Source organism: Chrysemys picta, chromosome 1 (assembly GCF_011386835.1).
Source record: "Chrysemys picta bellii isolate R12L10 chromosome 1, ASM1138683v2, whole genome shotgun sequence".
Taxonomy (NCBI): domain Eukaryota; kingdom Metazoa; phylum Chordata; order Testudines; family Emydidae; genus Chrysemys; species Chrysemys picta.
This window is the reverse complement of record NC_088791.1, coordinates 73,547,828-73,560,455: the sequence shown is the minus strand read 5'-3', so window position 1 is coordinate 73,560,455 and position 12,628 is coordinate 73,547,828. Positions and strand designations below refer to the sequence as shown.

The 12,628-nt window shown below is 42.2% G+C and overlaps 1 protein-coding gene across 1 annotated transcript; it reads right to left on the bottom strand.

The window, feature by feature from the left end:
• Nucleotides 1-453: 453 nt before the first annotated feature.
• RPS16 (ribosomal protein S16) lies at nucleotides 454-4,150 on the bottom strand. Its single transcript, XM_005308495.5, has 6 exons — nucleotides 4,009-4,150; nucleotides 3,860-3,915; nucleotides 2,890-2,991; nucleotides 1,626-1,722; nucleotides 800-847; nucleotides 454-668 (listed from the first exon to the last, which is right to left on the bottom strand). Exons 2-6 carry the CDS (start codon nucleotides 3,905-3,907, stop codon nucleotides 523-525), a joined length of 441 nt encoding a protein of 146 aa, XP_005308552.1. The 5' UTR covers nucleotides 3,908-3,915; nucleotides 4,009-4,150; the 3' UTR covers nucleotides 454-522.
• Between the last annotated feature and the right edge of the window lie 8,478 nt (nucleotides 4,151-12,628).

Below are 12,628 nucleotides of genomic sequence, written 5' to 3'. Positions count from 1 at the left end.
AAATGTAAAAATTCACATAGCACAAGGGTATTTTAAGAAGTCTGCTACTGCACTTCAACATGCACACTATAGATTTTTCAACAGAGAAGGAAACCTACTCCTCTTGCTCCAAAACAGCAATACAGCTTTGTAGCATTTGGTCAGGGTTTGGGGGAGGGCTGAGATACGATCTTTTAATTTCCCAGGGTTAACAATTTTAGAAGCTATGCTGCTAGATTTGTTAGTGGTTTGTCAAGGGTGCATGGAGCACAGTATGGGGAGTTTATTGTTTGAAACAAAGAAAAAAAATGTGTATCTAACAGCAGCAAAGTGCTTTTCTTTATTTCTAGATACCAGCACTTCCCCTGTGCTTTTTTTAAGGTCAGTTCTCTTATATTAATAAAATATTTAACTACCGAAGGACTCCCAACCCTAAAAAAACAAACAGTTATCCAATATAAACCAAATACTAGATTTAGAAACTTGAAATATTTATTAACTTTTCCCCATATTTATTGCAAGATACAAGGGTAAAGAACAATTTTAACGGTAAGACTTCTGGTAGCGTGCACGGGCACCAGGTCCACCAAACTTCTTGGACTCGCAACGACGAGGATCTGCAACCAGTAAGGTCCTATCATACTGGATTAAGATGTCCTTGATTTCCTTCTTGGAAGCTTCATCAACATCTGAAAAAAGATCACATTTGTGACTAACATTTCTATACCGCCATCTATTACTGTTCTACGTATAGCACTTAATGTCTGAAGCTAAACACTTCAAAAAGGCTAGTAAAACAAAATCAAAACAATCAACTTACACTTCTGATAATAAGCCACCAATGCTTTGGAAATAGACTGACGAATTGCTGTTGAGGAAAGAGACAAGTTAACAATAATATCCAATAAATTCAGGTTTACATAGAAAACATGGCAAAGGTTTGGGGAGGGGTTGGCAGAAATGAATTTGACAAATGAAAAATAGTTATAAGTGTAATGATAAAACCACATCAAACCATTTTGTGTCATACATCTTCCACCTCAAGCCACACCCTTTAATCAAAAACTGATTTTAAAATAATGTCCGGATGGTTAACTAAAACAGATGAAGATTTGGGTTAATACATCTACTTGCTTCCTGTGCCTCTTCTGAGCCATATCATTTTAATGAATTTTCAGGCCTTAACTAGTAGCAGCACGTTAACACTTCTGAAAAGCAATTTATGTTCTATTTTGCCCAATGTGTATAAGTTACAAGTTAAATTCTGATTCTAGGATTTTTATTTGAGCAATTTTATCTGAGACAAATAACTGCTTGACTTTGAAGTGCAGTTAGAAAACGCTGTTTAACCTCATCCCAAAATCCAATTTATGACCAATCACACAATCATTTATATAGCCCTGGAAGAGGGAAATGCTAATGCCAGTTTCATTCAGATCATTTCCATAAAGATCATTCATGTGTTTAAATGAGAGCAGGTGATACAGATATAGTTCAAGATACACCCATTAAACTGGTATTTGTAATAGCCAAAGCTTTAAACTGTAGATGGTGTTTATTCCCTAAGATAAAAAATATTTATAATTTATTAATAAGTAGTTTAATCTATTCCAGCCCATACTAAAGATCTTGTACAAGAGTCGTACCGTAGATTTGTGCTACATGGCCGCCACCCTTAACACGGACTCTGATGTCAACACCAGCAAAGCGTTCCTTGCCCAGGAGAAGAACAGGTTCAAGCAACTAAGAAATAGACATAAAAATTGTATTAAATTATGAGAACATATTTATAATCAAGAGGCAGCAATCAGTGTTTTGAGCAAGGTTTCTAAGCATGGATTTATAAAATGTTTGGTGCTACGAGCCTTGAATTTACAATGCACACACTAAGGTAATTAAATAAAAACCACTGAGGCAATGTGGCCTAGTCACTAGTGGATAAGAGCAGAGACCTGGGTTCTTGTCACAACTCTGCTGCTGGATGACGTTAGGCAAGTCACTTTGCCTTCCCGTGCCTCAGTTTCCCCATTTGTAAATGGGAGCAATGATACTTTGTAAAGTGCTTTGAGGTTAACTGATGAGTCAAACTAGGTAATATTAAACTTGATAAAGTTAGATCTAAGGAAGATTAACACCTATCAACATGTATGCTTTGCTCCCATCAACACTAATAAGAATAAATGAATTGAGAAAATACATCAGAGTAAAATTGAGAAAAACACCTAAATGATACAGAAGCTCAAATCCCATTTTGCAAAGTGACTTGAGTGAGGATACACTTCTAAGCTTTTATTTTTTAACCTGAGTACTCAACTCCAAAAATCTAAAATTGTATACAAAACTTACAAATAGTCAAGCTACAGCTAACAGCCTACATGGCCACTTAAAAAAGAGATGGCTAGTGTAGGGGTTGGGAAACTACTGCCCGGGGGCCGCATCCAGCCCTTCAAACATTTTAATCGGGTCCTCAAGCTCCCGCCTGGGAGCGGGCTTGGGGGCTTGCCCTGCTCCATGTGTGCCGGGGCTCCCAGAAGCAGTGGTATGTCTCCCCTCTGACTCCTATGTGTAGGGGAAGCCAGGGGGCTCCGCACGCTGCCCCCGCCCAAGCATCACCTCTGCAGCTCCCATTGGCTGGGAACCACAACCCCCTGCCCCAGCCCAAAGCCTCCTCCCCCACCCTGAACTCCTCATTCCTGGCCCCACCCCAGAGCCCGCACTCCAACCCCCAATTTCGTGAGCATTCATGGCCCGCCATACGATTTCCATACCCAGATGTGGCCCTCAGGCCAAAGAGTTTGCCCGCCCCGATCTACTGTATGTCATCATGGCAACAAGAAACTCTTCTGCTCTTCCACATATATAGTACATAAACATAGAATAATGTCCAAAGAAAACCAATAAAGTGCTTACTTTGTACTGCAGGGTTCTAGGCTCAATCATTTCCAGGGGTCTTCCATTCACTTTAATGAGACCATTTCCTCTCTTGCAGTGAGCAACAGCAGTAGCTGTTTTCTAAAAAAGCAAGCATATATGAGTAAAGCATTTGTATACTATTAACTGTGCACCAACTGCTTTACAGACTAGCATACAGTGCTATCTGTCTAGATTATGACACTCAAGATTTCAAAAAGTAGGTTTCATTTAAAGCAAAGCCACTGCTGCAAACCACTGAAACATACTAGGTCAGATGAGAACTTAAAATAAAAAAAATATATAGGCGAGTCAGCTTTGCTGAAAACACACAAAATTTGATCTACACGTGGGAAGTGTGATGACGTAATTTACTACCAGCAACCAGGCCTCCTAGATCATGGAGGGAGCAGGAGAGGCCCAGAGGCAGAGCCATTACCTTCACCGTCTGCCATCCCTGCAAGTCATGCCGTGGAGAAGGCTTTTTACAGTGTTACCTGTGTGTGATCGGGGGGCGGGGAGAGCTGGGGCACTGGAACAATTTGTATAGTGGGGGCGCTGAGAGCCATTGACCCACATTGTAAACCCTGTACATGATGGAAACTACTTCAAGTCAGGGGGCGCTGCCCTACCCCCACTTCCAACACCTATGGGGGGCTGTGGGTGGGTGTAGCAGGGAGGCTGTTGTACACACTACGCGGTGCTGCAGCTCACGCCTATCGCCGCGGCCTGGCTCCCATCGCGATGACGGGCTCGGCCGATGGCGAGGTGCCCCCACGCCTACATCCCGAGCAGCTCCGCGGCGGGAGCCCCGGGCCGGGGTTACCGGCCACCCCGCCTGGCTGGGCCCGGGCGAGACACGTGGAGGCCCCTGCGGCTCCCGGGCCACCGCGGAGCGCACAGGCCGCAGCTGCCGGGCCGGGGAGCGCGGCCTGGTCCCGGGGGCGCTGCCGCCCGCTCACTCGCTCACCTTCCGCCCGAAGACCTGGACGCTCTGCAGGGGCCCCTTGGCCGGCATGGCTCCTCCTGCAACAGACAGACACGGCGGTGAGCGGCGCGCGGCCCAGCGGGAGGGGGAGGGGGAGGGGGAGGGGGGGCGCGGAGCTGCCGAAAACTCACCTTCCGCCAGCGACAGCAGCAGCAAAAGAGAGAGCGGGGCCTCCGGAGCCGCTTCTCAGGGGCAGCCCAGCCGCAAAGCGCAGCCTGACTTCCGGCCGCGCGAGACGGCTCCCTCCCGCCGCGCTTTACGGCTGCCCGAAGGAAGGGGGACAGGAGTCTCGGAAGCGGCGGGGCGGGACTGAGAGAGCTGCCGGGAAGAGGCTGGTGCAGGGCGCGATCGTCACCCATAGCGCGTCCTCCAGTGTCCCTCTTCGCCGCGCCCCCCCCCGCCCCAGCTGCTCCCCCAGTCCCAGCACCAGCTCCCCAGTGACCCCAGCACCAGCCTCCCAGCATCTCACAATCCCAGCTCCAGTTCCCAGCTGCGTCCCCAGCCCAGTGGCCCCCACTCCCAGCATTTCTCTATGACCCCAGTTAGGGATGTAAATACCGTTTTAAAAGTTAATCGTTTAAACTATTACAAGATTTGGTTTAAACGGTTAACGGGGATTTAGCAGCTGGGGCTGCTCTGGCCAGTGTGGCTGCTGGGGCCGGCCGGTCCAAGGGTTAATGGTTAAGCGTTAAGACTAATGGTTAACATTTTACATCCCTACCTCCAATCCCAGCATCAGCTCCCCCTCCCCCCCCCCCCGCATCCTCCAATCCCACCATTTTCCCCAGTGTCAGTGTCTTCCATTCCCAGCACCAGCCTCGCAGTGTCCCCCAATCCTAGGGTTCCAGTCCTTCTCCCTTCTCTCCAGCACCAGCTCTCTCATGTCCTACAGTCCCCTGACTCACCAAATGTCTCAGTCAATCCCTGTTGTCCAATGCTCAGAGCCATAATAAAGATAAAGGCTATAAGGTAAATCTATGTAATAACTGGGTATTACTATACAATAAGGTTCTAGGATTGTCACTGCGTGTCACCCTGACGCCTCGGATGACTGTTGAGTCACTGTGAAATGATGGAAACCGCTACAAGCATGGGTGAGATCTTTCTGTTGAGTATCACCAGGTTCAGTCTTCACTGGGATTCGTGGTCTGTTACCATCCAATTTTTAAGTTCTCCGTGCTCTTTTATTTTTTTACACTTTATGAATTACTGCTGTACAACAGCAGATAACCTATGTTATCATTAAACTAACCCAAATAATCCACTAAATAGTACTGACTAGTGTTACACAGCGACAGCAGCTCCTCAGACCCATCCAAGGTTTTCTCTGCCTGGGCCCTTTCATGCAATGGGTCCTTTTCTAAATACTTTTTTTTTTTAAAAAGCTTTTGGTTAGAAGGAGGCTTTCACTTCCAGCATGGTTTTCCCATTACAAAGAGGGAATTTTACTGGAATCAGTGGGATCTCTCCCATCTGGATACATTTTTTCATGTGCCTCAGTCTAATTTGTAGGTGCTAGTTGTAGGTGCTGTTTTCTAGGTATCTATACCATAGTATCTGAGCATGATAAGGAGTAACCACTACCAAGGTGGTGAGTAAAATATAAAACCGTCCCAAGACCTCTAGTCTCTGAGTAAAAATGGCCTATCTACATGGAACAGCTTTCAAGATTGTGTCCTATATCAACACAAAAACTTGGTGCAAAGTAGAATTAAATGCTTAATCTAAAACAAATGGCACTATCACCCAAAGTATTTCACTTAATACTTAACCTAAGCCAATGTGAGTTGAAAAGCATCCCAGACACTTAGAACCACTCCTTCTGAGCTTGGCTCTTGGTGCAGTGGGATATGGTCCTTTTAAGTTTACATTTTACTACTGATTTTGTAGTATAATGTTTTGTAATTATTTCTGTTCATTTATTTTGTTTACTACTTTAACTTTGAAACAGGCCTGTCTGATCCTTAGCCACAAAGGAAATAATGTTTCCGTAAATATAAGCTTGACAGACATTGAAAATAGAGGAAGTTCCAAGTTCTTTAAAGTTTGTGCACAGTGTGAGAGATTTTCTCCTAACTTTGAAACTCTCCTCTTGTATGAGTTCATTTTGCTAAATGGAACAAAAAGACATTTGACAAACAAAAGAATCCAGGTGCCACCTAGAGGCTATATAGTGCACTTCTTATAAAGGAATGCTACTAAGATGGGCATGGTGAATATTAAAAGAGCACTGCACTAGTTAACCTGTGATGACGTGAGTTCAGATGCTTCAGACCAAATCATGGGAAAAAACCACAGATGTCTGAATTTTATCATATTTGGTATCAGCTCAAAAGTGGTGTTCTGAGGAGTTGTTGGGAAATGATAATGCTTCCTTGGGTAAATCCTGAGATATCCAAATTATTATTTATATTGTAGTATCACCTAGAAGCCTCAGCACAATGGAGCCCTGATCCATGTTTAAGTGCTGCACAAACATAACAAAAAGATGGTCCCTGCCCCAAAGAACCTAGCATGGTGGGGTCCTGGTCCATGAGTAGGACGCCTAGGTGCTGTAGTAACACAGATAATAAATAAGAGTGAAAAACCCTCATGCCAATAATAATGAGTATGAAGACATTTCTTCTATATGACAGGTTTCAGAGTAGCAGCCGTGTTAGTCTGTCTCCGCAAAAAGAACAGGAGTACTTGTGGCACCTTAGAGACTAACAAATTTATTAGAGCATAAGCTTTCGTGGACTACAGCCCACTTCTTCGGATGCATAAGCTTTCGTGGACTACAGCCCACTTCTTCGGATGCATATGCATCCGAAGAAGTGGGCTGTAGTCCACGAAAGCTTATGCTCTAATAAATTTGTTAGTCTCTAAGGTGCCACAAGTACTCCTGTTCTTTTTGCGGAGACAGACTAACACGGCTGCTACTCTGAATGCATATGCATATGCATCCGAAGAAGTGGGCTGTAGTCCACGAAAGCTTATGCTCTAATAAATTTGTTAGTCTCTAAGGTGCCACAAGTACTCCTGTTCTTTCTTCTATATGGAATCCATGTGTATAAAAAAAATGCAGATTGAATGAATACGTATTTCTGAAACAGATTTTTGTTGACAGTCGATACTTTTATTTATACATTTAATTTGTCATTAAACAACCAAACCTTCTGCCTGTAAATAAATATATTGAATAGTCCTAAACCAGTACAATTGAATAGTCCTAATCCATTTTAGGCCCCAAACATTTGAGGGTTTCCACATGTGCCTAATTTTATGCACATTACATAGTTCCATTCAAGTAAAACACACTACTCACAGTGCATAGAGTTAAGCACATTTAAGTCTTTGCATAGCTGGGGTCTTAAATGTGACCTGCAAAAGGATTTCCTTTAGATGCCCAACAACTTTATAAATACATTCTGTACAACCTGTATTGGGTGGATCCCTCTCTACGCCAACACAATTCTCAGTGCAGATCAGGGCTTAAGTATTAAATAATCAATTAAATAGGGGCATTCAAGGCATTATTAGCATAAGACTTCCTTTATTTTGCTTTTGCAGATCCTGTGACATTCATTCCCACTCACATAGTCATCTCCTGCTGCAAGTCTCTGCCAACAGTCTAGAAATGCCACTAAAATTCATGCTACAGATACGGTTTATAAAGTTGACTATCTGCCTTTCCATATTCTGTTAGAAAAGTAAAGCGGTAATTAGCACACAGTTGGACATTTAATAGTGATTCTAGAAAGAACTGGGTTTGGGGTTTTCTTTTGTTTGTTTCTTTTTTTCCCCATTTCTGGCCCATACAAATCTTGGAATAGAAGCTAGAAGCTATTTAATTTAGAAGCTCATGCTTCAAGGAGTAGAGTATGTAACATGAGAGAGAGAAAATTATGTCACAAATAACCATGTTCACAGAGATCATGGGGGAAAAAGTTCCCAGTGAGAAGCAGAGGAGAAAATAGAGATGAAGGGCAAGATGGAGAAAAAGGTTCCAGACTAGGGAAGGTGTTGCAGTTCAGAAAAATCAATGCATACAAAATCTCTTCTGATAACCCACTTAGAAAACCACACACCCTAAAGCTGCAATAAAACTAATATTAGGAAAGAAAAGACAACAAGAATCTCCAGAAAAACTCACAGTACCATATTCTCCACTTCCTTGTGCTTTGTATACTCATTTGCACCTGTGCAATATAACATACTGACCAGGTAACATTTTCTATCTGCTTTGCACAGGTGTAAATGACAATACAAACTACTAATTCCTACTAAATGTAAGATTTATGTGTTGTTCATCTGTCCTTACTAGAAACATCACTCCCAGAACAGGTAGGATTTTTCTGACCCAACTGGAAAAGGCATTTTATAGGACATTTGTTATATAACTAACAACCACCATTTAAATTCTTTGGTTCGAAAGAGATTTTCCATTCAGAATTATGAGGAATTGTTTTATAACTCTGGAGAAAAAAAAAACATTTTATCTTAACTGCAAGGTCCTGATTCCATAGAAAACTCTGTGAGGGTGCAGGAGTCCACCTGTATGGAATTTCTTGCAGGATTAGAGCCTAACAGCAAAAGGTATTTAGAGAGAACTTGTGCCTACAGTGAGGGTGCAGGAGTCCACCTGTATGGAATTTCTTGCAGGATTAGAGCCTAACAGCAAAAGGTATTTAGAGAGAACTTTGTGCCTACAGTGTCTGTAGATGTGTATGTTTGTATATGTTGTGAATTCTCATGAATTAACATTGCATTGGGTTATTGTAAATATGAGTTTGGTGGGAGAAGAGTTTTAATGAGTTCTGAGAAATCTAGGATCTGAAGCCAAATTTTCAAAAGGGATTAGTGATTTTGGGTGCCCAACTTGGGACATCCTATGTGAGCCTGATTTTCAAAGAGTGGGTACTCAATACTTCCTAATAATATGTTTCAAATTGAGCATCCAAAATCACTAGTCATTTTTGAAATTTTTGGCTTGAATCTTTACAGTTAAGAGCTAATAGCAATAGGCACTTGAATGATGTCTTTCCTATGTCTCTCTTTCTTCATATTAGTACAAATTTCTTTGACAGCACTGAATTCTGGGAGTAATTACATAAAATTAAGTTAATGCAATATTATCTCCCTCTGAATCTTCTCCATGGCTACTACTAACCAGCCACAGAGGGATACAATCTGTTGCAACACAGCTTTTACTGGAGCCTATCCATGCAAACAGCTTTTGCCTCCGTGGATGTGTGGCTTCTGTCCCTAGGATGCATAGCACTGAGAATCCTTACTCAGTGCAAATTCTACATTACCTAAACTGTATCACCTTGAAGGGAAAACTTGCAGGATTGCTGGGAGGGAAAACTCATGGAGATTCATTTCTATCAGGCCTTTTACTTATATTCAGGTTAAACATTTGGAAGTTAAACATAGTGGACCCAAACGTGAAACAAAAGACCTGATTCTTCACTTGCAGCTTGTACAAAATGAGTGTAAAACATACCCAGGTCAGAATGATAGTATTTTATACAAACTGTACATAGGAATAAATAACTACACAAGGTACAAGGCAGTGAAGTATCAAGGCAAAGGTATGTCAATAAGGCCAGCTTTCAGTATGAATCTTTATGAAAGGAGAGAGGAAACACTCACTATAGTAAGGGGAACTCCACATACCTTTAGCACAGGTGCTGGAAGAGGGAAAAGAGGATGGGGACCTGATTGAAATATTTAAAGTTAAGAGATGTAGCAAAAATTGATCAATCGCTCCTTTTGTGCTGTCTCATAATGTGAAAACAAAGAGTCATTCTAAAATTAAAGGTCAATTTAAAATAAATGAAAGGAAAGACTTTTCTTATACACTGTGTATTCAGCATGTGGAATTTGCTGCCACATACCAGTAGGTCATAATCTACTATGGTGCATCACTGTATTATTTTTTTTTAAAGGGGTGGACAATTTTGACCAGTAAAAAGACTAATGCTCCTTCATACATACTAAGATACAGATGGGTGAAAAAAACCTTATTCTTTATTTAGGACAAAAAATGATCACTGCAGGGCTCAGGTAGTGTTCCCTCTCAGACTTGCCAGGAGGAAGATATTTAACTTGGTCTACCATTGGCCTTATTTGCTATAGCAAATCTTATTATCCTTAGTCATCAGGGTATTAGTGTATAGCGCTAATGTTACATTTTGTATTTGTTTGATGATAAAATGTGTAATTAACTCAAGAATCACATTATTTCCAATGTTTGCTTTTCACGGATTATAGTCATCCAGACAAGAGCTGAAGAGTCTTCTAAACTGAATTAGTGCAAGAATGCTGTGACCAATGGAAAAATGTTTGATGCATCCAGGAAAATGAATCTTCCCAGCTTTTACAAATATTGCTGTCAAAACAATTTGGGATTGCACAAGATTTCCATATTATTCCTTTAGAAAATATTACTTATTACTTGGGTGTAATGCAAATGTATTGGGTTAATTGCTCATCTCCAAAAAGGCTATTTAAAATATTTGCATGTAAAGATAAATATTATCCTGATTGTTGTGAATTCTGGTAGCTGCTCACAGATGGGGTTGACCTGTGGAAAGGCTTAGATCACATTGGATGGAAGTCACAAATGCAAATTTTTATGGTAGAATTTGAAAAAGTACTAAATGTATAGGCCTGTATTCAAATCTTTGTCCATCAATAAATAGAAATTTAATAGATCACATATGGCTCAATCCTGCCATTTCTACTCAGGAATAATCTCAATTCCTGGGTATTTCAACGTGATTTTTACCTAAGGACTGTAAGAGCTCTCTCTTACTGAAACACCCAGTAGCTAAGCAATAATCTAAGGATCAAGCCCTCTGACTGGAAATGGTGCAACACTGTGCATTTGAATTCCCTTCTGGTGTACAAGGGTATAGTGTAATTTGGTTTATAGTGAAGAAGAATTAGCTTGTGGTTAGGCCTCTACCACAACTCAGACTCTCCTCTGAAGCACACGTGTGCACAAAATCCCTCCTTACAGAAGTGTTTCTTTTTTGGTTTTAAAGATCAACAAAAAGTAGTAAAAATTTGACGTGAAGGCTACCCACTATATCTGAGTTAGGTGCTCACATAAACCAAACAGTAAACAGAATTGCAAACAGTGTATAGGATTGATTTTCTAAAACTGCCTGAATAGATTTCCTAAGCTGCTGAGGAAGCAGAATGCAATTCCTCCAGTAGTCTGCTTCCCCGCCTAAGGACACTGGGACCTGTTGCTTTCTCTCAACTTTCCTCAGCAGAGAGATGCACTGTCCTGGCTTCCTCTTCTCTGGCTCACTAGGTATGTCAATACCGCTTCCCTGTTTTGACACTCCAACACCCCAATATTCACCACTGTCATGTAACTAGGATATGTTTTGTACAACGTGTGTCTTGAGAGGTATCATTCTAAAAGTCTTGATCTGCTAGACATTAATATCTCATTGAATTGTATGTGTTCTTGTCATATGTGAAGTTATGAAGTTTGGCTATGTAAGTGTTACTGAAACATGTGAGGTTGAAAACACCCACAAGCAGCCTTTCAGGTACAACAGTAAAAAGACCAAACAATGTTAATGGCTTATTGAGGAAATGCACACAAGCACAATGTTTACCCCAGGAAATGTGTACAATAGAAACTTCTCAGAGATAGCTCTACACAATGGGAACTGTTTGACGCAGGTCACAGCAAAAGAGCTTTCCAACAAGTGGGAAGAAGATATAAAAAGGGACAATGACTTCATGAGGGTACCTCACTCTCCCTCAAGAACACACCTGGAAACAAATATGGGGCAAGGACTAAACTGTGGGAAGTGATAGTCCCAGGCTAGAAGGATCTTTAGCCTTTGTATGAAAACCTGGGAAAGCCAAGGCAACTGCCAGCCTATTTATCACTCAGTGTCAGAATTTGCTAATTTATACAGTATCCTACTTATCTAGTGTGTTAAGATCAGCTTGCAGTTTTTGTTTATTTACTAAGACAGCAGTTCTCAAACTTCATTGCACCGTGACCTCCTTCGGACAACAAAAATTACTACATAACCCCAGGAGGGGGGACTGAAGACCAAGCCCTGCCAGCCCAAGGGCTTCTTGGGTGGGGGTCATGTAACCTTAGCTCTGGGCGGTGGGGCTTGGGCTTCAACGCTAGGCAGTGGGGCTTGGGCTTTGGCTTCAGACTTTCTATTTCTATAGTTTGAATCTGTTATTTGACTGAAATATTTTCTGCAGCCTGTGGTAGGATGGCAGATCAGGCAAAAGTATCAAGGCAGGTGAACTGTTGTATACTGTCTGACCTAGAAGAGAACTGAGACATTTTCTCCAGAAACAGAAGTAGCTGAACTCTAAAGGAGGAGGAACCCTTTTGGCAAGGCACTACTAGGGCTCCCAGTGGAAAACATTGTGTCTATGAAGCAGAGGGACAGCAGAAACTTAGTCACTCTTCAGCCTTTAATACTCAGCACACCAATAATAAATCTTATAAACACAAGGCCAGATTCTAGGAGGTGATTTGGCCCCTATCCCGTCGCTGGGGAATCCCCAGCTGCCATAGGCGTCTCCTACACCACCCACTCACTGAAGCACTTGGGTTGAGAGATGGGGAAGGGTTGGGGCCACAATGCAGTCCCTAACAGGCAGGCAGTCCATTCTGTTGGTCATTAATAGCGGGTTTAGTTTAAAGCAGTCTCGGGGCTACTCTGGAGTGCACTGTGACCAGGGCCAGCATTGAATGGGCCCCAGAACCAA

What these genes read in the sequence shown, in the direction of transcription:
- RPS16 (XM_005308495.5), bottom strand. Translation starts at nt 3,907, where the DNA reads ATGCCGGCCAAGGGGCCCCTGCAGAGCGTCCAGGTCTTCGGGCGGAAG. An exon ending in TCCAGGTCTTCGGGCGGAAG is followed by an intron (nt 2,992 to 3,859) that starts GTGAGCGAGTGA and finishes TTGCTTTTTTAG; the next exon opens with AAAACAGCTACTGCTGTTGC. An exon ending in CCATGTAGCACAAATCTACG is followed by an intron (nt 848 to 1,625) that starts GTACGACTCTTG and finishes TTTCCTCAACAG; the next exon opens with CAATTCGTCAGTCTATTTCC.